This window comes from Anser anser (genome assembly GCF_964211835.1).
Source record: "Anser anser genome assembly, chromosome: 3".
Taxonomy (NCBI): Eukaryota; Metazoa; Chordata; class Aves; order Anseriformes; family Anatidae; genus Anser; species Anser anser.
The window spans coordinates 94,966,848-94,994,754 of NC_139722.1; the positions used below are offsets into that span (position 1 = coordinate 94,966,848).

The 27,907-nt window shown below is 37.4% G+C and overlaps 1 protein-coding gene across 1 annotated transcript in view; it reads left to right on the forward strand.

The window, feature by feature from the left end:
* Positions 1-27,907, forward strand: part of THADA (THADA armadillo repeat containing) — a 175,029-nt gene continuing 147,122 nt past the window's right edge. Inside the window, exons 1-22 of the mRNA XM_083829105.1 lie at positions 1-146; positions 1,028-1,123; positions 2,259-2,353; positions 2,777-2,907; positions 4,519-4,667; positions 4,872-4,904; positions 5,792-5,840; positions 6,754-6,944; positions 7,476-7,570; positions 7,869-8,089; positions 9,023-9,714; positions 10,340-10,491; positions 10,630-10,785; positions 11,966-12,088; positions 13,042-13,165; positions 14,544-14,692; positions 15,584-15,794; positions 17,150-17,285; positions 17,604-17,740; positions 18,117-18,275; positions 19,434-19,591; positions 24,774-24,883. Of these exons, the coding sequence (XP_083685231.1) occupies positions 1,048-1,123; positions 2,259-2,353; positions 2,777-2,907; positions 4,519-4,667; positions 4,872-4,904; positions 5,792-5,840; positions 6,754-6,944; positions 7,476-7,570; positions 7,869-8,089; positions 9,023-9,714; positions 10,340-10,491; positions 10,630-10,785; positions 11,966-12,088; positions 13,042-13,165; positions 14,544-14,692; positions 15,584-15,794; positions 17,150-17,285; positions 17,604-17,740; positions 18,117-18,275; positions 19,434-19,591; positions 24,774-24,883 (3,347 nt within the window). The 5' untranslated portion in view covers positions 1-146; positions 1,028-1,047. The remainder of the gene's footprint in view (positions 147-1,027; positions 1,124-2,258; positions 2,354-2,776; positions 2,908-4,518; positions 4,668-4,871; positions 4,905-5,791; positions 5,841-6,753; positions 6,945-7,475; positions 7,571-7,868; positions 8,090-9,022; positions 9,715-10,339; positions 10,492-10,629; positions 10,786-11,965; positions 12,089-13,041; positions 13,166-14,543; positions 14,693-15,583; positions 15,795-17,149; positions 17,286-17,603; positions 17,741-18,116; positions 18,276-19,433; positions 19,592-24,773; positions 24,884-27,907) is intronic.

Here is a 27,907-nt window from a genome sequence, read left to right on the forward strand (position 1 = left end):
CCGGGGCTGGAGGCGGTGCCGAGGGCCGGGCTCCGGGGCGGGGAAAGCCCGGCTCGACTCAGCCCGGCTCGGCCTTACCCGGCGCAGGCGGGGCAGCAGGGACCGGGCCGGGGAGCGGCGCCCCGGGCCGAGCCTCTCCCCTCAGGGTAAGGGCTGGCGATGGCCGCCATTTTGCTTCCTCCCCGTCCACCCCCCTCCGCCGCCCGCGCGGCCTCCATGGTGGCGGGGCCGCGGCCTCTCCCCGCCCGTCGCCGGGCCGCGGTGCTGCGGGGCGGCCCCCGCGGCCGGAGGCGGGATGTGTGAGGCGGTGGTCCCTTCCCTCGGCGGCAGGTTGCCCCCAGGGGCTGCGGTGGCTCCATGTGGGAGCCGCCGGGGCGCGGGGCACCCTGCAGCGGGTGGCCCCGCAGGAGCAGGGAGCCTGCGGAGGGCCCCGCCAGCCTCAGCTACTCTGTGGGAATGGGCTCGTAAGGCAGGGAAACAGCAGCGCACGTGAAATTTCCACTGCCTTAAAGAGGATAACTTCCTCCTTGTAACATCCGTTGTGGCAGAGGAAGCACAGGTTGATGTCTTCAGGAATAAAACAGTGGTTCACTAGGTAGTCCTAGCTTCACATTACGTCTTAAACGAGCTTTAAACACTACATCAAGTAAACTAAAACAGCAACAGGAGTTCTGTGGTGTAATTCCCATGTCTGCATGATACTTTCAGGCTCTGATCAAGGGATATGTTGCAGACTACATAACAAGTGCAGTAAAGACTCCAGTGTGACAGTTTGAGGTTTATCCAACAAATCTTGAAATCTTTTCTCAATTGTTCTCGTTGTGCTACGAAGTCTCAGCAGAGTTTGGACAGATTATGGACATGCTTAAAATGGTTGATGATTATGAAAGAGTAGAGAGCTATTATCTTGCAAAAGAAATTGTACAAATAATACAATAAACAATATTTTAGGGCAGCAAAAAGGCCATTATAGGAAGTGTTCGTAGTTACGCTTTTAAAACAAGGTGGTGTGTGTTTTTTTTAACAGGTGTCTCTTCATCAGCTAAAATGGTTTTAAAGAAGAAGAAAGAAGTTCAGGTTGATGCATTCTTTTTTGATCACCGACAGCTTGAAAAACTTCAGAGTAAGTTTTTTGTTTATTTGTTTTTCTTGAACTAATATCGTGCAATTTCTATTTCTGTTAGAACCCATTTGAGTAGCTACTGAAATTGATCTTTTTTTTTTTTTTAATTGTTTTATTTGCGGTGTTTTTTGCTTTGGGTGGTTTTTTTGGTTACTGTTTTTTGCCTTTTTTAATGTGATGACAATGACTTCTTATTGTGGCAGAGTTTAAAGAATCTTTTTATATCACTGCATCTTTGCTTTGAAAAGCTCTTTGCCTTGTTTTAACATTGGTGTGAAGGTGTTAGAGGATCCTACTTGTGGTCCCGCTTGCAGGCCTGTAATTCACGGCTGCCTGAAGTACTAGCCTTAATATGGGGGATAATACAGAATTTCAAAGACTCATGGAATGGTTGTGGCTAGGAGGGAAAGGGGCTGTCCAGAGCGACCTTGACAGGCTGGAGAAATGGGCTGACAGGAGCCTTGTGCAGTTCAGCAAGAAGTGCAGAGTTCTGTACCTGGTGAGGAGCAACGCCAGGCACCAGTATGTGCTGGGGGTCACCCAGCTAAAAGCATCTTTAAAAAGAAGTCCCTGGAGGTCCTGGAAGACACCAAGTTGAACGTGAGACAGCAGTGTGCCCTTGACACAAAGATTAACGGTGTCCTGGGGTGCATGAGGAATGCTGCCAGCAGGTCAAGCGAGGTGATCATTCCCCTCTGCTCAGCACTCGTGAGGCCACACCTGAAGTATCGTGTCCAATTCTGGGCTCCCCAGTACAAGAGAGATGTGGACATAATGGAGAGAGTCTGCAAAAGCCATGAAGATGATGAGGAGACTGGAGCATCTCTCCTCAGAGGAAAAGCTGAGAGCTGGAGCTGCCCAGCCCTGAGAAGAGAAGGCTCAGGGAGAAATCTTACTGATGTCTGGAGGGAGGATGCAGTGAAGGCAGAGCAGGTGCACAGTGCACAGGACTGTGTTTGAAAAAATTGGTGCTAAGGTGTTGTTAAGGTGACTTAAAGGATATGGCACCAGTAGGTTTACTGGAATGGCAAAAAAGTTAATAATTAAGCAGTGATTTCTTATTATAAATAATGTATTCTTTATGCTGTTTATTGTAATTCCTTTCTAAAAAAAAATACTCTCCTCCCAAATGTAGAGTTTTCAAAGGCTGAAGAACAAAATCTGGCATCTCTGCTTCTGCACTGTGGACAGCTGAACAATGGCATCCAGCAAATCCAGTGTATTAAACAAGTAAGGTTTCACTGGTGTTAGTGTGCTGTCTTGAAACTGACAGTGTAATACACACTGTTAACGGGAAATGCAGCTGTAAAATAAACTCTGTAATGTTTTAAATGTTCCTGGAAGCAGGTAAAATGAAGTTGTTACTCCTGCAGGTGCTAGGTAGGAGTGTAGTTCTAGTACTTAAATTAGCAAAGGCTGTGGTTACTGAGAATAATGGAAGGCAAGCGATACCAAATTATTAGTTTTGTATTTATGTATTTTTACTAGCAGAGGTTTTCCTGGAGCTTATTCAACAACTTAATCTCAACAGGATATGGTAAAGTGGGGACAGTTTTTGCACCATATACTTGAATGAGAGGGAATTACACCTCCATTAATTACAAGGGCATGTACGTAGTTTGTTTTATTGATCAAGTGTTCTGTTGATTACAGATCATGCCTTTGGTGAAGATGATGGATCAAAACTCTGCATGTGATCCCATGGTTAAAGCTTGTTTGGATATCTTGGGAGAGACATATTTTTCACTGGGTGTGAAGAATCCCTTGAAAAAAGTATTAGCAAGGTAAAGAATTGGATAGTGAACGTGGTTTGTTTTATTTAAATGCTCTTCTTACGTTGAAGTCAGTAGCTTCTCATGCACTGCAAATTGCTGTAATTACTGAAAATTTGTGGTACTAATATAAATAATCCAATGTATCATTGGATAAATAGCTTCAAAGTGAAGCATTATTTTGATCTCTTTCATTACTTGAAAGACAATTTGTGTATAATTAGCACTGAATTTTAAAATCCAATAGAGTAGAAATTTAAAATGCATCTGTATAAAAAGAAAAACACTCCACTTTGACAATGTAAAGAGAAGGTGGTTCAGTGGAATCATGACTAAAGAGTGTTTTCCCATACCTATTTCTATTGTAATTAGAGTTTTCTGTTGCAAAATTATTATTGTATTTCTTTAGCTAATTTATGACAGCCTTAATATTTTAAGATCCATTGCTTAACTGCCTTCATTTCTGTGCACAAAAACATTTATTGTTCAACAGACCTCCAGGGCTTCCATCCAATATTTCATTTAATGCCAGGGCTTCACACTGCTTTAACAGGTTTTTGTTGCTTCAAAGTTAGACCATGTTTACTTTAAAACAAAATATGTTTGATAGATGCTGTTGAATGCTAGTGGTATGCTGTGGTAGTGCTAGTAATACTAGTGGTAACGCTAGTGGTAGCTGCATGAATCTTTTCGTATTGCTGTTTTCACCTGTTGTGACCCTTTTTATCTAAGCTCATATACATGCCTCTTTTAGAAATGTCACTTCAAAGTCTGAAGTGGGCTGAGCAGAGAACAAGCCCATAAGTTGTTAGGTATGTGGCTACAGCTAAGCTTTCTTCGTTTTTAAGTAAGGGTAGGCTGAAATGTTAAGGAGTTCCTAGGAATACAAGTAGATAAAATGGAGAAGAGAAATTATGCACAGGAAATACAAGTATTCTTAGGAGGCTGTAAAATTTCTGTACATCTAGACTCAACTTTGTTATTATCTATCCCCAGTGTATTCATTTATATCATGATGCTACGGAAATTTTGGACTCTTGCTTTAGGAATCAATATAGAGTGTTAGAACAGAGGTTAATTTACATTTCACTTGCAGGAGTAATCTAAACCTTGTGTAGACATTGCATTAAAGATACAAGACCAAACTCTCCTTTCATTTTTTGGTGAATTAACTCACTGAAATTATTTCAGAAGGAAATCTTGAAAAATGTTTATTGGTAAGAAAAAACTAAGGAGGTTTAATGTCCTTCCTGTATTCCAGAACAGATACAGAAAGTCATGTCTGGACATTCTTAGAACTTTCTCCTGCATACTCTGAAGACTTGAAGACTAGAGATGTAGTTTTCTGACTGTGAAACCAAAAGGGGAACAGTAATAAACATGCTGTCAGTTACTGAAAATTTTTATTTTTTGCCTTTTTTTTTTTTTAAAGTGTTATAGGCTGTAGTTGTATAATCTGATAGATATAATGCATCCTTGCGTTTGCATAAAGTGTGTGGAGAGGGCTAATATGGGAAGCAACCTGTCTATTATGGGCGCTTTAGCTGACACTGACTTAAGTTGAGTGGTATTTCACACACCTCAGTGTGTTGTAACTGATCGTGCCATTTCTTACTGTTGTAGTTCGCTAAATGGTCTTCCTGAACAGTTGATGCCATTAGGTGTTCAAAGCTTTGTACGCTGCCTTAGGGAAGAACTGAAAACCACGGATATATATTTGTACAGAAAAGTACTGGACAACCTTGCTTCTTGTATGGAGGACTTCAGCTTAGGTATGATGAAGTCGAATATATTGTCTTCTGTTCTAACATGCTCAGCATTGTTTTGCATCTTGGTGCAGAACCTAATAATGATGTTCACATCTCTATGTAAAAAAAGCTTTTTTTGGCTAGTATTCACTTTCAATAGTCATTCACATTCACAGTCAGTATTCACATTCAATAGTCACTATTTAAAATGTATTTTCTTTCCTCTAGGTAAAGCAAGTATTAAGAACCTGTTTGAAGAAGGTAAAGTTATGTTTATATTAAATTTTACTTTAGATTATCGGGGGAAGGTTGTGTGTGAAGAAGTAATGTGTGGTAGGCACAAAGATCTGTCAGATCTGATTTCATTATAATACATTTTTAATGACTAGGACCTTCTTCATGTGGTACTTTTTTTTTTGTCAAGGGTTTTTCCTTGGTTTGTACCTCTAATTTCCAGGAATCAATCTTGATTTACTGAGCATCCCCAGATACAAATCTGAGGGTACCAATGAGTGATCTTAAAGGACTGTCAGAGTCAGTGCTACTTTACGTGAAGTAATCTCTGTTCTGTCCCTCATGATGAAGTTGAGTATGGTAACAGTGAGCTGTTAACATCCAGTCTTCATATAGCAGGCCCTGGTCTGCTGTGGCAAGAATTGTGTTTGGTAGTAATTTGTCAGAATTTTGATCTGCTGGTAAAACCACTTATTATTGAACCTCAGCGATTCAGAGTCACTTACTGCATCTGTCTGGAAACTATGGGATAACGTGACCTGCTGTGCCCTCAGCATGCAAATAATGTTCACAGCTTTTTGTGGACCTTTTATTGCTGCTATGTCTTGAGCTCTTGGTAATTTCAGCTTTTCATTGAGGAGCCAGAATTCTGGATGCCTCACAGAATTAGAGCAAGTGTGTCGGAAACTCTTATTTTGTACCAGGTTGTTACAAAACAGTGTGAGATTTTGTTCCAGCATTGCTTCTTTGGGTCTGCACTGAATTTTCTGCTTAAATTCTTTATGGAGTGGAAGAAACACTGCTATAGAGATAACTTTTTGTTGCATCTGTGTGTGATGTGTATGTGTAATGGCTGGGATTTTTCTGTTCCACTTCTCTTTTAAATAAATTCATAACATAATTATTTCCACTAGTTCTTCAGTTCCTGCAAAAGTCGCTACTTGACATACAGGAAGAAAACAGGCAAGTGAAATCAATATAAGCTGTATTTTATCTGTTTTCATTTCATTCTTGCAAGATAATTTAATATGGACTATCACTTTGATAGCCATGCATTGGTGAAAGATGCGAATGTCAGTTTACAGTGATATGTATATAAAATATAAAAAAAAAAGTTTATTTTCTTTTGTGGTAATATGATGATAGAGAGGAAAGGAACAAAAAGGTGGTAGTATTTAAGGCACTGATACTGTGTTAGAGCTACTACTTTTAAGGGAGGCCTTTGAGTTGTGGTTTTGCTATCTGAATTGTGACTGAACACTGTAATTAATAAATACACTTATTAAAATTCAGTTAGAGTATTTCTCTTCCACTTTTCATAGGTGTTTAATTCAGTATTGATATGCTGTTTGACTGTCACAGCAGTCATCATTTTGTATCTTGACATTTTCCAACATAACATAAAGTGAAGCGTCTTCACTGTGGTCTCTTACAATGTGCCTGGAGGATAACAGCGCTTAATGGAATGTTTTGTACATTACAGGCTTACAGCTTGTCTGTCTTCGTATTAGAAGAGAGTTGAATGATAGAAATAAGCTTTGTGCACAGAGGAACTGTTTAATAAAATGAGAAGGGACCAGCATTGTGTTCTGTCACTCTTTAGATCCTGCCCTGTTCAGGCAGAATCAAATGAGTGAAAGTTTGTGGTGGGAACCTACAGAAACTGTTGAAAAATTTATTACTGTGTTTCTTACCTTCATTTTAAAACACTGTCCAAGTACACTTTTTTCTTTCTGCTAGTTTGGTCAACTTGAACAGTAACTTAATTTCTTCCACTATTTCTGTCTAAAGGTGGCAGAATGTGGTTTTATGGGGATGGTGAAGGATGGGTTTTGTTTCCTGTTTGTAAGCATATCTTCTCTTCTTTTTCCCCTAGAAAGAATAGAGGAAATCGTGTAGTTCAGACACAGTTGATGCATGATTTATTGATGGCTATTAAAGTTTCAATGATGCTTGTACAGAAATTACAAGAAAATATTCAGGGAAGTCTTTGGAAAAATCACGAGTCTTGCATTTGGCAAAGTATGTGTAGTTTGCTGAAAAGTTCCATCAGCTTCCTAATGGATGGTAAGTTTAGTAACATTCAAAAAGAAGTGTTTTAATTAAGTCAGTCTTGTTCTCTTTATAGTAAACTCAGCTTGTATGTAGAAAAACTTGTTTTAGCTTGAAGGAAGTTGAACTGCTGAGGCTAATGTGAGTGGGGACTAGCAGTAGGTCTTTCTGCGAGCTATGATTTGTAAGATCATAATGAATTACGCAGTCAGAACTGTTTATTGATGCACTGTAACGAGTCATGGTTGCTTCTTATACAGGTGTTATTTTTTTGTAGTAGAAGTTGATAAGTAGGTTCTGCCATGGTCCTCCTTTTCTTACCAGGCAGTTCTGTATTTTCTGTTTGTTGAAAGGTATTTATAGTTACCTATTACACTGAAATATGGATTTGTTAATACTTGCTATCCAGCCAGACACTACAGATTTGTGAATATACAACTATAAGTAGTGGAGGAAAATTCAATGCCAGCATTATAATTTTGATACACAGTTCTGACACACAACATTTGCTGTGCTTCTGAGTAAAAACTGTTCTCTGCCTTGTAGAAACTCTACTGCAGACTGTTCAGACTACCTCGGGACTGGCCTTTATTCTGTTTACTAAAGCTATGTATGAGCCAGCTGAAGAATTACCTTCCTTGGTAAGTGCGTGTGTTCTCTAAAGGCTGTGAAATATGGTAGTGTCATTAATCAGTGTTCCTGGGGTTATTTAGAGGCTTTGCTGATAGAGGTCGCAGGGCCTGCCAACCTCTGCATCGGTCTTTTGTTGGAATGTAAATCCTTTATTCTCTGTATGAAATAATGATGCAAGGTTTTTGGATTTATAAGAAAAACGACATGCAGAAAATCTCTTCACATCTTCTAAGATTTGCGCTTATGCACAAAGTACCTTTTCTCATGTGTTAAGGTAGTGCAATGAGTTGTATTTTGCTATTGCAGGTCAGTGACTTGCTTCTTGGATTGAAGAAGCATGCAGGCATGCCAGCATGGTTTGTGAGTAATTGTGGGACTCTGTGTACAGAGGAACTCTCCGACTCTGTCCTTCTCTTTCTTTGCCATGGAGCATTGGCTATGCTGGATTGGAAGAATAGCAGCATGGGTGAAAGTGGAGAGAAACTGTTACTAGATATTGCATCAGTCTTGTTGTCTTTAAGTTCAGAGTAAGCCTGTGTTTTCATTTTTATTCTGTGTCATGCTAAATTTTTTGCTTCGCATGGGTCATAGTCCTATATAATTATTAATTATATAGGTCCTATATAATTATAATGTAATTATTTTGGTTTCCTGTGATAATTATATCACCCTTTTCAATATATTGAGAATAATTCTGTAAGTTTCAAAATGTCTTAAGTTGCATTTTCCTCTTGCATGCTAAAATGAAATGCTCTTTTGTCCAGCATAAATTGTAGTTTTCCAACAACTTGGTGTTAATGTATGGTAAAATCCACTCTTATGTAGACAGATAAACTATAGTTTCAGGACATCACCTCTAATGCTATTTAAAGTACAGAAGAATACAAAGTGTGCCAGTGAATGAGGTACTTGAAATAACACTTTTCTTTCCCTGATTACAAGCAGTGATTGCTTGCATCCAAGGCACTGCCAGCCTATTGGATAGGAGATTAGTATTCTGTTCAACCATGGTTTCTGTCTTGGAGGTCAGTTTTGTGATTTGTGGTCTAGACATACAATTCTATTTATTTATTTATTAATTTATATGGCAGTGAAAACTTTTCCTTAAATTTTCAAGAAGCGTGCAGCATAATGTTGCTCAATTACTGCCATGTGGGTATTCATTTTTATTTTTGGTTTCAAAATTGCTGCTGTAGTGGCTTGTCACCATGTTGAGGTGGTTTTAGCTGTGACCAGTTAACAATGTGTCAGGTGACAGAGCACACAATTTGAAGCAACCAAAACCTTTTTGCGTTAGTTTTTTCTTTTTCTTCAATGAATGGGTGTTTCCTCATCTGTTTTAGTGTGAGGTAAACTAAGGTGATGAATAGTTATTTTGAAATGTAAAATTGTTACTTTTTTATAGAAGTGACAAATTAAGATAATGATTTTTTGTTGTTGTTGTTTGTTCTTTTAAAAAGGTTAAAAGAATCCAGTATGGCAATATGTTTATCGAGAACTGTTGCTGTTTGGACTAATTCAGCACTAGCTGCCCTCATTTCAGACTCCCCAGGTCTAAAAATCAAACTTAATGGGAACTCGGAGGTAATTGGGAAGCTGCTGGAATATGTTTACACACACTGGGAACACCCTCTAGATGTTGTTAGACACCAAACCAAATTGATATTCAGGAATCTTCTTCAGATACACCAAACCATCGTTACTGGATGCAATTTAAAATCAGACCCATTCTTTGCAAGGCTGACGAAGCATTTGCTGAGTTTGGAATGGCATGTGAAAGGAAAATACGCTTCTCTTGGGTGTCTTGTGGAATGTGTGGGCACTGAAAGTATACTACAGTTGGACAGAACAATTCCAGGACAAATCTTGGATATGATGAATGATCAGTCTCTTGCACCCTATGCGAGTGATCTTTTGGAAACCATGTTTACAAATCACAAAGTGCAGTTTACTTCGAGTTGTAAGGAAAGTTCCTGGATTGACCAGTGGCATGACATCTGGGTTTCTCCTCTTCTTCTAATACTATGTGAAGGGAACCATGACCAAACTACTTATATAATAGATTACTATTTACCAAAACTGCTCAGATGCAGCCCTGACAGTCTGAGCTACATGATGAGAATTCTTCAGGCTTCTGCAGATGCTAATCTTGGTAAGAAAATAAATAAAATGATATTTGTAATTATAATGAGTTTAAAAAGAAACACACAACAATCAGTCTTGGAAATGCAGTTTCAGATTTATTATTCTTGTTAGAATTAAGTTGGGGAGAAAAAAATCCAGATGGTTGTTGATTTGTGTCAGTGCTTCAGGGTAGGATTCATAATAATCACAAGTGTTTTCATGCCACGAGCAGAAAAAATAGCGTTCTAACTGTTCTCCTATTCTTCTGTTCTATTATTATTTCCTATATAGGCATGTCCAACAGCAGGGCTTTACAGATGGCTTTTTGTTCCAAATATGTGCATATTAGATTTATGAGTCTCTTTGTAGTTTTTGATGTAATTGAATGTAATTCTCAAATAATGGCTTTTGAGACATCACAGGGTTCTTTCTCTGCGTGACCTATTTGCGAAGAAGCTTTTGGGAACCAGGCAATTTAGAATGAGTTGAATCTGTGACAGACTCTGTCTTTTGGGGTTTATTGGGTTAGAGAGAAAAAGAGGTAGTAGGTTCATGCGTTGGAAGTATGTGGAGTTTCTGACGAGCCCTGCAGTTAGTATTTTGTTTATTGTGTTAATCAGGCTGTAATTATTGCTGTATTTCATTTTTTTCAGGCTCTTGCAGTACCAGAGGAGCTCTTGGAGCCCTGATGGCATGCCTAAGAACAGCCAGGGCTCATGGACACCTGGAACTTTCAAGTATCATGAGCAACGGTCTTGTATCTACTGAGTGTATAAAGCAGGGTTTAGTGCATCAGCACAATCAGGTAGAGGGGCAATATTTTTTTATGTGTCTTCAAATTAGAAGAATTGCTTAGATCCTAAATTGTATGTCAGTATTGTTTTAAAGATGTTGTCATAGGTGTCTGTAACTCTTTAGTGTTTAACATCTAAATATCTTTCAGGTTTGCATTGATGCTTTAGGTTTGCTTTGTGAAACCCATCGTAGCACGGAAGTTGTGTCTGAGGAAGAAATGCAACTAATTCTATTTTTCCTTGAGTACAACTTGAACAGTCAGTCTCCTTCAGTAAGGCAACAGATATGTTCTCTACTACGAAAGGTAATTTAAAGCTGTAAAGAAAATGTTGACTGTGCTTACTGTTTTAATTATATTGCGTATTTCGCAAATTTTCCTAGTGCGTACAAGATGCACATCTGAAAGAGTAGAAACTCTAAGATCAGGTCTGTGTTGTATGTATTATGCAACAGAATGATGCTAGATTATTGCGTGCAAGAGTGGCTTAAACAAAAAATTATCAATAGTAACTCCATCAAGAATGGTAGTGAGTGTTGGTTAACTTGTCAGCGTATGCATACGTGACCAACGGCAAGTGCAAAGCAACTTTGTGCCGTAGAGTAAGCCCTGAAGCTTGTATTGCTCTGGTTTTGCACTAAGACGTACTAGAACTCAGGCAACAGTCGCAGTCACTTGGTCAGCCTCAGCAGCCTGACTGGGAAGACAGGGTAAAGGAATATGAAGGAAAAGCTGTGGTTGGCATGGGGTGTGGCTGTAACATTGTAGTCTGCAGAGACTGAGTGGGTTGACATTGTAGATAATGCCAGGGTCACATGTGGGAGGGCATGGTGGGAGAATATGGCAAGGATGAGGAAACCACGTATTGGCAAAGAATGTTTTGGAAGATGTTGGTAGCAAAGAAAGCAATGTGGAAGGAGAAAATAATTAGTTGGAGAAAGAGCAGGGGGAAACGGGGAAATAGGCTTGGCAGAAACAAAAGAGCAGAATGCCGTTTTATTTCATTCTTGCCTTATACAAGCTGAGGAGTCTTGAGATGGAAAACCTGTGCTGGAGGAACTGTAATAGGAAATAATAGTAGTGGTAATATAAGCTGGGGGGAAGCACTTCAGGGGTGCGTTAAGCTCTGTAAGAGACACTGGAGCTATAAAATGATGTGCGTTAATTGAATTTGTCTTATATGGGAACTTATGTTCCACGGAAAATGGAGAGGTGGGAGAAGAGTAGGCATGAATTTAAGGACAAGGATGGAAATAGATATTGAGGTGTACAGGCATGGGAAAGAGCATGGTCACAAGAGATGGGGAGCAAAAAAACCCCTTGTTTTTGGAGGGAGCGAAAAGGATCAGTTCTGTGTTACGCTGTATACAGACTTCTTAAATATTATAAGCAACACTATCTGGAAATTAAGCTGAAAGTCCCCCTTCCCCTTATTTAACTTTCAGTGACTCTTGCCTTAGCTATGTTTTGATTTTTGTTTTATAAGTTATTTTGTAGAATACAAGAAAGTTCGCAGGTGCTTTATAAACTGGAGCAAAATAAAACCAAGCAAGAATTACTTGAAGACTCTACTAAAAGGCATCCTTCAGGGATTTTGCAGCAATATAAAGTAAGTAGATATAAATTAATTTAGATTACTAGAGGTATAGATGATAACAGTAAGAGGTGGGAAGGCATTCCTGAAAGGTGGTTAATTTTTCTTGAAAACGCCTCTGGGTAAGTTAGGTCCTGTCTGTATTAGGAAACAGTGTGGTGCAGAAGGAATAAACCTTTAAAGTGAAACAGTGCTGAGTACCTTGTCCACACTGTATGTTCTTGTGCGAATTAATTTCTACTAAATGTGGTGTTGTCACATGAGCTGAGTGCCTGTTAGTATTTGGAGAGTATCTTTAAGCTTAATTTTGTCCAAAAGCAATCCAGGTTACTTTCTGAGGGATTGCTCAGTGAACTGATACAGCAGCAAGCGGGGACTGACTGGAGAGGTATCTCCTAATCCAATCTGAAATCTTCAGGTAAATGTCTTGTGAGCTGCTGGCAAATGAGTTGGAAGTTTTAAATGATGTGCATTACTTTGGTTTGAAATAGAGATCTCCTGAGCTTCTGCTAATTAGCAGAAGTAGCTTCCTGCTAATTCTCCGGGATGATCAGTAAGGGAATGAGTGACTGAGCTGCAGCACAAAGATTTAAGTGTGAACACTTATTTTGTATTTGTCCTTTCTCTCCTCTTTAAAGGCCCACATAATCAGTTTCTTTGTGTTAAACTGCTTCTTGTCTTGAGTTCTGCTTTGCTGGCTCAACTGCTTTTGAAGGCTTTAATAAAATCGTGATCTGTTTGTGGGAGTAGGTAAGGGAAACTCTTAAAAATCTGCCTACCTTTATGTGCTCTAGGAAACAAGAAGTTGGTCAGTACTACAAATGTGTAGGCCTCCTATTCCTCCAAATTGAACTGGAAATTCCTAATTTTGTTGGGTAACACTTAAAGCAGAATGTCCTAAATTCAATTACTTAAACTCCTGTTTGTGGGACAGCAAACAGTCTTAAAATCTCTCCTGTGATCTTTAGGATTTCATGTCATCTGTATGTGACAGACTTTTTGAGGCTCTGTTTCCTGGTTCATCGCACTCAACCAGATTTTCTGCTCTGACTATTTTAGGATCAGTAGCCGAAATATTTTCTGTTCCGAAAGGTGAGAGACCTCATTTATAGGGTGTAGGAATGGAAGTTACTGAAGAAGATCGTTTCATGCTGGCTGGTTAATTTCTGTCAAAGTAAAATAGTTACGTTAGGAAATACAATAGAAATGAAGTACTCCCAAGCAAGGATAGTATGTTTTAATAGCTAATGGAATTTTGAAGTAAATACAACTCTTTACGGTCCGTTGAATGTCTCTCTTAAATTGGGATTTTCATTCATAGTATGTTTTTAGCAAGATTTTTTCACTGAATTTTAGCTGTCACAGATGAAGATTTTGGACAAGATTCAGTATATTTAATAACTTCTTCACCTGTTCTAATATCTTAATGATACATTATTTAAAATGTTGAGACAATAAAAACTTAATTGAAAAGACCTGTATATCCTTAAAATATTTTATACTAAATAAGGAATACTTTAATTGAACAACTGGTGATGATCTGCTGCTGCTGTTACTTTAGTTTCTACACCATTATAACAACCCCAATTCAAGAGTTAGTGTCTTAGCATATTGGTGATTTTGCTAAATTTTGTCTCTGTATCATATGGACAACTTAAAGCAAATTTTTGTTAAATTTGAATTATTATTGTTTAAAGAAATTAGGCATGTAAGATAAAACTTGATTTTGAGAGGGAGAAGAAAAGACCTTCTTGGTAGACCCTAATTTCTTAAAACCTGTAATAAATCATTAAAATGTTCATTTTTTTTATTATGAGTTTGTGGTATGTTGTTGCTGCATTTAATTGTTTAGCAGAAATTTGTACTGGAAATCGTTTATAGCAGCCTTAACATTTCAGAAGCCTGACATTCCTTTAAAAAGGGAGATTTAGCTGCAGTTGTGTTCCATGCTGGACTATGGTGCACTTGTTTACGTCTTAAAATTTCTAGCTTCTTTCTGACATTAGATCAGTCCTCGGAAATCATGACTCCTAATCTGACTAAATTAGAAGTGAAAAAGCTTAATAACTTTCAGAGGGTTATTCGTATCACCGGGGTGGGGGTGGGGGGGAAAACAAACAAAAAAAACCACCAGCAACATGCTGAAGTCTTAAACCCTTTTTGAAAGGGATTATTTTCTAATTTTAAAGAATTTTTAAGCAAAGCTAAAATAAAGATTATTTTCAAAGCTGAATAAATGAAATTGTTTTTGACAATAAGTTATTTTCTGTATAACTGAGAGTAATTTTTTTTATATGGTAACCTTTCTTCAAAAATAAACATGTCATATTAAAGAAATACTTGTTAGTATTGAAATAGTGCTTTAGCTAAAATTCCATGTTAGTGTTTCTGTTAGTCAAGTTAAATAAAATGCAGTGCTGATTCTGGAAAAAAAATACAGTATAACAGTAAAATTGATTTATTTGAACAGGACAGGTGCACATTTTTAAGTTGGATCAGGAGATTGATTCTACTCGTGTCCAGACTTTGATTCAATGTTTTGCCAGTACTTTTGAAGAAGTAAAAGTCCTAGCGTTTGAGCTTTTGATGAAACTGCGTGATGTTGCATTTAGTTTACAGGTATGTAACTAAAAATAGTTTAAAGAGAATCATTTCATGAAACATGGATGTTCTCTATTGAACTAGGTACTTAAATTGGGTAGAAAACATAACTCCTGAAAATGAGAAGTTGATCCAAATTGACCTCAGTGGTGTTCATCCCTAGTTTTTCTGTATATTTTTTGCACAGTTTTGACCCTTACCTAAGGAGACTTGTTTCACTAATGGATGAGAGAGTTCAGGAAGTTTCGTTGGGTATGGCTATAAACTGTTTGCTAAGCACACTTTAATACTAGGAAAGAGTGTGCTCTATTATCAAAGAAATGGGTAGTACAAGCTCTTAGCTGTGATATCCCTTTGTAAATTACTGAGGTAGTTTGACTTGGTTACTCTTTAATTTTAAGAAATTTAGCTCTGTGTTTATTTTCCTCTCTGATTTGGTCTCAGGATTTCATTTCTGATTCTTTTTTATTTTTCTCAAATTTTCACTTTGACTTGATACTGATTTTTATGATTATTTCATGAAGTACTACTTTTAAATTCAGAATTATAGGTGGACAAACACTGCTTCCTAATAAAACCTGCTTCTCTGTGATGACCATTAGCAGATAAAACACAGTATTTTGAAAACAAACTTCCTCCTGTGACATGCAGTGTGTTTGAATACTGCCTTATAAATGGGTGTTTCCATCTTCAATGTGTATGTAATTGTTTATGTGCTAAATACATACACATTCATATTTTGTGTTTAAGGTGATCAGTGTACAAAATAAGTGTTTTTTTAACAAATATGTACCAGCAGACTTGCTGAAAAGCACATTCTTGGGTTTCAGGGTGCTACCTAGTTTAGTTAAATCAATATGGCAGCTCAATTAAATGAGTGATACTGTTTTGTTTTGTGTTTTTTTTCAGGATTCTGAAAACGTAGATCTACTGTTCCAAGCAGCAGTGGATCTTAGCACAAGTACCAAGCCGTATGATTGTGTCACTGCATCATATTTGTTGAACTTCTTAGTATATCATAAGGAACTGCAGCATATTTGTTTAGGAAAATGGATTGAGCATAGCCCCCAGACGGATGAAAACACATCAGCAAGTACCATGGAAAAGAACACTTTAGCAGGTAGTTTTCATGGAAATTAACACACCTGTTTTTATATTTATTTGAAACCTTACTGCTTTTCCTCAAGGCATTTGGTAGGAGGCCTAGTGAGTTAAGAGATGCTTATTTCTAAAAGATTTTGATTTTGCTGTTTTATTTTTATTTGATTTTGCTGTTTAAGAAGCCAGACCTGTTCATGTTGAGGCTATTACACGTTCTCAGAGGATGGATTTCACTGTTCTGGTCGAAGGGAAAGTGACATTGAGGCCCCAGTAGCTAGTTTGTTGAAGATGTGTACATCGAGTTCTGGACAGGACCCCGTTTACTCTAAGAGCTCACTCACACAGAATGAAGGAAGACATGGTTTGTCTGTATCATGCTTAAGAACTTGGTATGTGCAGTGCTGGCACTTGGAGCTCTGAGTTTGCAGTCCTGTGTGTACATTGTGCAGTGATTAGGCTTTGTTCACATGTGGAATATTCTTGGTGTCTCTGGATGAAAGCTGAGTAGCTTTTGATCCAGAAGATCTGGTAAATTCATTAAACAGACTTCCTCCAGATTTTGTAATTTGCGATAAAACTAAAATCTGTAAGTTCATAATTCGTAATAATGTAATCTTTAGTAAACTCAGGGTTGTATGCTTTTTTGTGCCCTTATTGGTTTCTTTACTAATAGGCTTTCTAATGGCTTATTAGTATTTTCTTCATATGCAGTGAAATCATGTTTTTTGAGAAATGTTTATGATTACCATAAATGAAGGAAATGTACGTGTGATCTCATGTCTTACAGAGTGTGTCCTGTTGTTAGCGATCTGCACTTCATTATTTGGATCTGCAGTTCATTCTGATTCTGACATCAAGGTGCTGCATAGTATAAATGTAAATAAAGCTGGCACATACACCCTTCAAAATTGGGCAGCTTCTTCAGCGGCTAATTAATGATGCAAATATTTAACTAGAAGCTTCTGATATTTAATAATCTGTTGAACTGTTTGTTGTATTAAGCTGCCTCTAAGGGCAAAGTCTGACTTCCGGTATGTGGCACGTCACCTCTCTTGACTTCACCGTGAGCTGTGGGATTGTCTCTTGAGTTCAGCATCCAGGCTGTGCTTTTCACTGCTGTTGTTTGGTTCAGACAGACTAGATTGAAAGTAACAAATGTTGTTGGGTTTCAGTTACCTAAACTCCAGCAATAATGTGGTATTTAAATGGACAGAAGAGTGAAGAGTGTAAACAAAGTATTTTATGTGCATTTTCCATTAACTCTTGTTTATACAAGTTTTATTCCTATTTCTTCAAAGCAGGTTTGTTTCTTGGAAAGTATACTATGTATTTGTGCGTATAATTTAAAACTGTACTTTTTTTTTTTAATTTTAGTTATCAAGCTTTTATTAGTGAATGTTGAAGAAGAAATATTTCAAGCTAAAAAGTCTCTGCTTCAAGCAGCAGCATCGTTCCCAATGTATGGGAGAGTGCATTGTATAACAGGAGCTTTGCAGCAATTACCTTTTAAGTAAGTAAAGCATACTACAAAATAGTAAGTTGTAACTCCATAATTAAGCACACAGTGGAGAGCTGCTCGCTGGAACATAAAAGCGTAAGATGTTATTTGTGAGGAAGTCCAGTACCGGTGGCTTATAGCACTCTTACTGGTTTTCCCACTGTTTAGCTAGCTGTTGGATGCTTCCTTTGTAAGTATTAAACTCAGGACTTGTCAAACTGTACCTTATTAATAGTTTTCTTAAATACAGTTAGTTGCAAATGTTTCATTTTTTTTTCTTTTAAATGTAAAATTACTTTAATCCATGTTTTCTGTTTTTCTTTATAAAAGTAACTTGATGTTGATGACTGAATGGAAGCAAATGGTGGCTAGGCTCATTCTGATGTCATATGAACTCTCTGCTGTAGTATCACCAGTAGTGCAGAGCTCATCACCAGAGGGTCTTATTCCAATGGATAACGATTCAGGTAAACAAACAAAAAGAAGCTGTAAAATCTGAAGCTCATGAAGTTCTCTATTCTTTACAGCAGTTCAGAACTACACCTAGCACCAGTCCTTTTCAGTTTCTTATTTAACTTCTAATAGAGGTTGTCTTGACTTCGGCACTAAAAGGAATAAGTATTTGCAGATTGCATGGTTGCATCTGTTTCAAAACAGGTGACTGTGCAGCCTAGTTTTCTTTCTTTCTTAATCCTTGTGGTCACCATAGTTTTACATCTATTTTTTATTTTTTTAACTGCTAAAAGCTTTCTTTTTTACTTAGATACCTAAAATGAATTACGTTTGTATAAAGAACTGGAAGTGTAAAAAGTAGCTTAAATATTCTTCTTGTTTAATGTATAGAAATGGCAGATCGGCTGCAGATGATTCTGCATGAGATACAGCCACAGGACACAAACGATTATTTTATGCAAGCAAAAATTTTGAAGGAACACTGCAAAATAGAGTCCGAAAAGCTGGCTGTCCACAAGCCAATGGAAAATATTTGCACAGAAATGAGAGGTAAATCAAACACTGTATTAGTAATTAAATCAAGATATTCCTTACAGAGCAGGCATTTTATGTGGGTGATCAAAGTTGGAAGTTATTTGCTCCGTATAATGTTTCACTTCTTCAATAAATCTGTCAGAAGGTAGTTATTCATAGGCATGGTTTTAAAGACTAATTCAGCTATGTTTCTGGAAGATTGTGGTTAATCTCTCTTAGAGTACAAGTGAAAATGAGTTGTTTTGATACTGGCCTAGACTCTATTGCCCGAACTGCACTGGCCAGGTAATCTTCAACACCTTTTCTATCAAGCAATGCTTTAACACATTTCTTGTTGAAAGGTGTTAGTGTGATTTTGGTCTCCAGTGTACACAAGACTAGTGGGTAATATGTTCATGCAATAAAACTTGTTGCGTGGGATCATACAAGCAGAAGCTTCTGTTTGAAAGATTCCAGTGGTAAAATGTTCGATAAAGCAGACAAATAGTAATAAATAGCAGCTATACAATTCCTCTGTTTCTGCTGTTGAATTTCAGACTGTAGTATATTCCTTGTATGCCTGCATAAACTTAGGGAATATCTGTTCATTTAAAATATAATAATTTATATGAGCTTTTTAAGTTTTAAAAACAAATATTTGATCTTTCCTTCCTCACATATTTTTCCTGTGTACAAAATAGTTTTGGTTGGGCCATATGTTTTGTTTCGTGAGTGTCTGTAAATATGTTAAAATCACATAATGGCCACTAGATGGTGGTGTTGCATTAAAGAAAAATGCATTTGGGTGGTCTATGAGTATGGGGACATCAGAGTTTTTTAAAAAACAAAAACCCAAACACAAATAACATATAGTGAATGATGGATTGATGATTGGTGCAGAAGTTTGTTAGAGCCTGGCTACAAAGCTGTTGGTGTTTGTGTAGTTCAATGTGCAGCTGAATGTTGACGTTGACCAAAAGACCTGTAATCTTTAAAACGGCAGTAAAGGTGTATACTGCTGTGCTTTCCAAGCAGAATTAAGTACAGTCATAGTTCCAAGAAGGGAAGTCATTAGGGTTGACAGAACTGACTGATCTTTTGGGCTACCAAGTTTAGAATTGTTTCATAGTCAACTGTATGTTGTCCTGAGAACCTTAAGTTACACTATTGCATTTGTTGATTTTTATTTTTAAGGTAAAGAAAGGCAAATGTGTGACGTCACAGCTCAGATGGTTCTTGTATGTTGCTGGAGAAGCATGAAGGAAGTCTCTCTGCTATTAGGGACACTCTGTAAGCTTTTGCCTACACAGGCTGCATCTGAACCTTCAGATGGGTTGATTACTGTAGACCAGGTAGGGAGGTACTTTTCATTAAATAAAAAAATCTTCATATTCTTGGTTGGGAAAAAAGAGTTTTCATAAAAACTATTTGTTTAAATAAACCTACCTTCAACGTGGGAAAAAAAGCATTTTTATTGTCATGTACATAGTTAATGGCTTGTTTTTTTGGGGATAAAATGGTATTCAGAAGGTATCATCATACTTACCATAGTAACAAATAAGTGAAGAAGTTATTGTATATAGCTAACAAACTCAAGAAACATTCTGATTGTTTTGGGTTATTTACAGGTTGTATATTATGTTCAGGAAAATTAATTTTATTTTTATATAAATACAGATACGAATTATACATATATTTTATGCTTTTATGGAGTTGTTAAAAATCTTGATTTTTACTTGACTTGATTTTTAAACAGTCTTCTCTTTCATTTTGAACTGTAGATGTTGGTAATTTGCTTACAGCTCTTCATTAATTGAACTTTATAATCAATAATTCTGAACGAGAAATATGCTGACTAGTCCTAGTCTTGTCTTACATAGGAGATTGAATTATGGATAATTTGTGTGTAATGTGACTCTCTTTTTCCTCCAATGTTTTTGATTTCAGAGATCAGAAATGTTAATATGCCATCTGGGTCTCTTGCAGAATGTTGAGTGCAGTGTTTATAAGAAATTAGATTACCACAGGCATTTATTTGGGAAATATTTTGTGTTTATTAAATTTCTGTTTTTAATTGATGATCTTTTCATTTCCATATGGTTTTGACAAAAGCAGTCAGTCTACATTGAAGATTGAAATATGCAAGACATACTACATTTTAACTTCTTTTCTTTCCAAGACAAAGTAAATAGTTTTTCCTTAAGTGTTACTACTTTCTATCATAAAATAAATAATAGTATAGTGTACAGCAGGTCTTATTTTTTTATGTTATCTCATGTTGTAGTGCTATGGAAATAACATTAGTATCTTTATCCTTGCATTGTCTCTAGCCTCTGTGTTTTCGTCTGGTTAACAGCTGTGCTTGTATTGTTGCAGGGATCTGGAGGGTAGATGAGAGCAGATATGTGTTTGCACCACTGTGTTCCTTAATCTGCTCCAAGTCAAACAGGAATCGGTATTTTAGCATGAGTCAGCTCTAACTTGTAGCATCTTCATCTTTATGTAGAAAACAGACATTAGCAGTTGCCTTTTCAGAAATGCTGTGGTATTAAACAACATATCCTCTTTTCATATAGCTACCTCATTGGATTCTTTGTGCTTCTGATATCTTCCTGTAAAAACACCATTTATGCTCTAATTTGAAGAATGTTACTTCATAGGAAATCAGTTTGAAATGTTGATTTTCCTCAGGCTAGTAAGGAAATAACCGTTTGGCTGTATGTAAAACAAGTATTAGAGGAAAAGATATGGCCATTTTCACTGTACTTTTTGTAAGTGGCGTTACATTATTGGACAAAAAAACAGGATTTCATCGTAAATGAGTAGAAATGCCTGTACCAGAACTGCTGTGGCTTGAGACTTCCATGAAATGCTTACTTTTTCAGTGCTGAGAGATAAAAGACTTGGATTTTGATATCTAATCCACATTCAGCTTTCCTTTACAGTTGCCCATCTTTTTCTTTGTTCTGTAAGTGTCTAGAGATTTAAAAACACCAAGTGCTGAAACTCAAGAGAAGTCTTGGATGCTATTGCTCCAATCAGCTGGAGCAAAAGCCCCTGCATTTAGTCAGGGCTAAATAAGTGTTGAGAAAAATCTGCTGCAAAACCTCCCTTCCTAGTCTTGCACCTTTCTTCTTGTTTAGGTCAGTAACTGTCTTAAATTGTACCTTATGGGATTTGCTGTTACTGTCACAATTTATTCACACAGAAGATCACATTACATGTTGAATTTGCACATACTCTTTCCCTTTCTAATTGAGCAAGCAAATGAAAAGAATGTTTTTCATTGCCGCTCCACGTTAAGAAATGGCACAACACAACCTTGCTTCTTTGTAGTACTGGTGTTAGCCAACTGATTGCGGCTCTAATTCTGCAGTCCTCTTTCTAGCAGTTAAATGTTGTCTCTTGTCACGTGTACCCATGTTGTAGGAGGCAGCACTTGTTTGATACTTTGCTACGAGGAGGTGGGACAATATCAAATCTGCACCTTCCTTGTCTTTAGGGGAACCGCTTGGGTTTGCATGGCATTTCAGTGCCACACTGTGCACAGACTTGGCACAACATTTTCAGCTGCTCATTGTGGAGATGCGTGTACAAAGGAGCCTAGAAATTCTGCATATAACCTGGCAGTTGTCAAAGCCTAGCTCCTGTTGCGATGACTGCTTTGCCTTTACAAACAGACACAGGACATGAGTAATATATCTGGGGGAATCTCTCCATTCAAATACGTGCTCTGTCTTCTATTCTTCATCTCACCCAGAAATGGGTGATGTCAAACTCAAAGCTCTGCCTGTGAGGATAATTAATACGAACAGTCTTCCACAGAAGACAAGTCCAAGTAGCAACCAAGTAATCAACCAAATTATACCCAACAAAGACTCCATTGATGTTGTCCCATGACCTGCAAATCATGAGACAGTGCTCTAAGCCTGGAGGAACTTTGAACTCTTCCTCAAACTCCTATTTATTTCCAAGTAAAGTTTGAAGATAATTTTGGGAGGTAAGCTTTCCAGAACTGTGTACCGAAGTGAAAGGAAACGGACGACAGAAGTAAAGGCTTGGTACTGTCCCAGTGCCAGGGGATCTCCTTGTGTTAGCCCTGACCATCAGAGGTGGCTGATGTGAGCCTTGTGCTGGAGCCCTGACACATGCAAAAGACTTTCAGTATCGGTAGAGCTCTGCACTTGTTAAGTATGTGTGCAGCCAGTGCAAGTGTGGCTCCCATTCTTGCTTCAGAGTTTGTTCTAAAAGGAACAAGTTTGGTTGTTTGTTGTTTTTCTTTGTTTAAAGCAACAACAACAACAAAAATCACCAAACCAACAATGAACCAAAACAAAAAACCCACACCAAAAGCCAGCTTCTCTCCAGTTGTTAATGTAATCTGTCTCATGTAGAGTTAGTTGAGTATGGTTGGCAGTAGTTCACCAGCTACCGGTTGTTTATGTGAGATGCTTTCACACTCCATTGTGGGTTTAAAGCCATCCTCTTCTAATAGTTTGGAAAAATATTCCCTAGGATGGAGTACCACTTAGCGGTATCTATTCACCAGGAAATAAGATACAGAGGCATGAATGTACCAACCATTTCCCAAAGCACTTTGAGAATCTGTTGTACCAAATACGTCTTGAATACGGAGACTTTTAGTTTCAACAGCAAGCACGGCCCTGTAAATTTCATTTCTTATCTTTCTAAGACTAGCCTGTCATACTCTCAATACTTGGCCAAGGTGATCAAATATATTTAAGGTATTTGCTCCCCAGTCCATATTTGAGTATTTTATCTTGGAGTGTTCGTTGCTACGGTCACTCTTTCTTACAGTTGCTGTATTTTCACAATGATGTGGAGAACATGAATTCCTTGATTTGTTCTCCATCCTGGCATTTGGAGAACGGGTTTTATGATGCAGGGAATCTGGATGCTGCTCCAGCTATGTGTTCAGTCCTGGAGGAGTAGAAATGCCATGCTTATGGATGTTGTTAGATAAGAACACGTACTTAGCACTGATCCTGAGGCAAGTTTGTATGTCATTTGTGGAAACTGAGTTAGGGCAGTTTTTTCTTCAGAATCTAGCATATGAATGAAAGTGAATACATCAGAGTTCAATTTGATGTAAACTTCTAGTCATTGTAGCTGTTGCAAAAAGCTCAGAAATATAAATAGCAAAGTTGCAAGTTATGTGACAAAAAAATCCCATACTCTTCTAAAAAAAGAAAGGGTGGTGGTGGAGCAGGGCAGTGATTTGATTTGCATGTGTATGGCTTTCTTGGTTAGGTTTTGTTTATACAGCTGGAGAGTTGGTCTGTCTGTGGGTCAGTTGCTTCTGAAAAAAGGCACTCCTGCTTTTGGGCTAGAAAGCTGAAACCCTGCAGATACATTAAATAGCTTAAAGTCTGCTCAGATAAATAACCGTTTGAGCTCAAATATTTCCAATTACTGTTTGGTTTATATTAGGTCAGCTTTAGCTGCAGGAAGTAGTATATTTTCTTTTCTACCATTTTTTTCTCACTATTGCACTCTCATTGTTTGGATAATATGAACTAACAGTAGGGCCGAAAACCATATACAGCTAGGTATGACGTTAACTCCTCTGATGCCTTAATTACTTGTCAGACTATTGAAGTATAACTAGGAGAATAAGAAGAATTTTAGAAGAAACTTGAAATGGTTTTATACTTGATTTTTATATACAAGTTTTGAAGAACTTCTTGCTGAAGAACTTACAGGAAATATTCCTGAAAAAAATTTTGCATAAAGTAATGAAATAAGTTACGTATTTTTAAACAAATGAAATTGGAAGTTTGATTTAGAACTTGGATGTTGATGAGAATTAGAATCTTTTTTTTTTTTTTTTTTGTAGAATGAGATTATGTGGCATTGTAAACTTCCAACCAGCTTTAAAAACTTGGTGTCTTGATAGAGTGGAAAGTTCAGTTACAACATTTACATTTAAAAATCTGAAAAAAATAGCTCTCATTACTCCATACATACAATGTCTTTTTTATTTTAAAACTGTTTCTAGTAGTCAAAGGCAATTATGGAGAATCCTGGAACCTTATGAATAGCTTATGAAGGTAGATTTGTTTTTGTTTGGCACAATTGTTTTGAAGTTTGAATTTCTTTTCTGATGATTTTTCATAGATACTTGTTTCTGCTGTTAGAATGTAGTGCAGATTTTCTTCGGGATTTTAGGTTAAGAGTGAAGGCAAACAAGGATTCAAAATGCTTCCTCTGAAAATCAGGGTTGTCCCATTCTTTTTTTAAAATCTGAATGTGCTCCTCATGAACACAGCTGATTTTATGTCCCTTAATTTTTTTGGTCTTCTGAGGACATGACACTTGCCTTTAACCTGAAGAACTGAATGTAATCTTTGTAATCTTCTAAGTGTTTTTTACAAGAGGTCTTTTAATTGCTTTTTGCTTTTGCCATTGGCCTTTTCAATCGGGAAGAATTTCTGGTCTTAGTTGTAGAAGTATCTTGCATGTGTAAATAATTTGTCTATTTCTAATTCTAAATAACTTTTTTTTTTTTTTAAGGTTAAAAATATTGGGGACTACTTTAAACATCACCTACTGCAGTCAAGGCACAGGGGTGCATTTGAATTGGCATACGCTGGCTTTGTGCAACTTACAGAAATGCTTTCCAGGTAAAAGATGGGCAATTTATTATGTATTCACTTATCATTGTGCTTTCGATATACTTTACCAAACTGTGTCATCAGTCTTGAAAATGGCTGTGCAAACAGGTCCTTGATTTCATGTCGATTTTGTTTGAGTTTGGTGTAGGCACAATTGACATTAGTTACATGATGTCTGTGTCTTTGGACGGTGCTACTTATGGCCAGAGATGGTGCTTAGGCATTGAAAGAACATACAGACATTTTATGCCTGTAGCATTTTTCTCCATTTCTGGAGTGTTAATTTACAGAACAACTCTCAAAAGCTCTTGCGGAAAGTAGGAGTGTAGAGTTCTGCCCCCCAGGCTCCTCCTTCCTCTGCTCTTCCTGTAAATGAATGCCAGACGTTTTGTCTTCAGCCAGGAAGTTTTCCTGGAAACTTTTATTACTTGTCATTGGATGAGTTGTGTATATTGACATTTGGAAGACTACCCGACAGTGCATCATAAGATACGATATGCAATCTTTCCATTTTTTTACCTCCCTCTTGTAATTGTATGCTTTCCTAGAAGAACAAAACAAACAGAACTGTCCTGAGATCTAGGCAAGGGTGCATGTAAATTTCCACTACGTGCTCAGTTACCTATTTTCCAGAATAAATACAAGTATTGGTAATGTTTCTTTGCAACATATAATATTATTTTTTTAATAAGATGAATCAAATTCTCTAATGACTTTGTGGGTTTGTTTATTTTTTAATGTAGTTTTTGGAAAGACCAGTCAAATTCTCAATGTGGAGTACATGTGTTTTCACATCAATGCCGGTGTTCCCCTTTTGCCTGAAGTAGGCTGGTTAGAGCCACTGCTCCATTTCTTTTTTTTTTCTTTCTTTGAAGGTGGGGAAGAAAGAGAAGGTGGTAGGTGTGTTTTCATTGTTTGTTTGCTTGTTTTTCAAGTTAAAAATAAATCTGGTAATGGAAACAGTTTTGGTGGTTTTAACACCAACAGAACAGCTGCCTGCCCAGCTTCACTGTGCACCTGAGACAGTTTCCCAAATAGAAATTAGGGTATGGGCTCTAGTAGGGGCATGCCAGTGGGGTAACTGCTTAGCTAGTAGCACTGCTGCAGGAAGAAGTGTTTTACACATTATGGCCTTCATTTTGTTATACCAATGAGGTACATCACTGACAGAACCGTGGGTTATCTGTAGAAGGTATGTTACTTCCTTTTATGTGCTAGCGATCTCTGAGGAGCAATCTCTCGTTTTAAATTGGTCTGTGTAGTTAGTTTGTTGAGAGCCCACACAATCTTGGTTAACATTTGATTATTTACTTCAGAAGGAAAAAATTACTGAGATATAATACTGGTTTTGCTTATCTTCTTATATCAATATACGTTATGTTTGTGTAGATGTTTTTTTCTATACTATGAAGACGTGTTTGAGGAAGCTTTAAGGTGATGCACCAGATGATTGCCCAGTGGCAACCTTTGTGGCTGACTCCCAGTTAACTTTGCTGCTGGTCTAGAGATTTCCTATGTTCAGTACTGTGAGTATTGAGAGAGCAGCTCCTGCAGAGAGCGAGGCAAAACATTCCGAGGTAGTTACTGGAAACATGGACAACAGTTGAGGTACTTCCATTTATCTAGGCACCTTTCTAGAGAAATGGTTGTATTTTCACATCAATTAGTGAATCTAATTTGAGTGGAATACAGAACAGACATTTTATACTTACAATTTTCCAGGTTGATTACAAAGCATTGTTTGCTGTCTGGTGTGTATTTCTGACTGCTGTTTCTAGATAAAACAGTACGCTACGCACTATTTCGTTCAGTCTGAATCTGATGTTGATTTGAGAGGGGGGAAAAAAAAAAACAACGCTCATCCCAGCAGCAAAAAACATTCCTTCTTTTCAGTGTTTCTCATGCAGACTTCTGACATAATTGAAGACTTTATTGTTAGCTAAATTTGGTTTCATGTGAAACTTGTTTTTTTCCTGAGGCAGAGAGAGGGAGAGAAGTTCGGGTAACAAAACATTATCAAGTAAGACACTGGCCTTCTCTGTACATACATAGTGACGAATTGAAATCTGTTGTGCCATGAGCTGGTATTTTCATGTCAGGTAGCATTTCCTTGAATGCTTATTAAATGAATACAGCATTCCAAGTAAAGTAAGCTCTTAACAGTATGGAATGCATAGAAATAGTTGCTGAATATTGCAGGATGTTATCCCTAGGTATGTTGGATGTGAACACAAGCATGTATTGATGTGAAAATTACATGATTAAGTTTTAAAGTCTACTTTTGTTTCAGAGGATTTATTCCTCCCATCAGATTGAAGAGAGGCTGGCCATTAGAGTAATACTGAAAACCCCACCCCACCCCTTTATTACCACCAGTCGTCTTGAGGGGAAGAAGGCAGTGAGCCAAACAGGTACAGTCCCACTAGTCTGATCACAGTCAGTGTGCAGGACCTAGAACAGACTCTGTAGGAAAAGCAAACTAAACAGGAAATACTGGAAAACATTATGAAATGTGCTCTGATCTTATAGCAGACCCTGCACATGGCAGAAAAATTGCTTTTCTTTGATTTTCATTTTTTTTTAAATTTCTGCAGAAGCTGAGGCAACTAAACTTCAGTCAAGTTCCTGGTATTTTCTCACTGACAAATTGTAGATTTACAGTGACAAGCTAGAGATGATGTTAGCTCCCTCTCCCCTTTTGTGCTATTGCATTTAATGAAGCACAGTCCACTTAAGGGCAGCTTTATATAACGCTGTAAAATGAAGTGCCAAGCTCAAGATAACTCTGCTTCTTTGTGAGTTACTAAAACATTAAACAGTGTGCATGTATCATCAGTAAAAGCTTATGATTTAAGTAATTTTCCTCTTCTGAATTAACAGTTTTCTAAAACATTCTTTTGATGATGCATACTGCTTAGTATTTTAAAAGGTATGATATTTCAAGTGGAGCAAGTATTCCTTTGGAAAAATCAATTTTGTAAGAATGAGAGAGTAGCTCTGTGGAAATGTATTTGTTTTAATAAAATAAGGTAT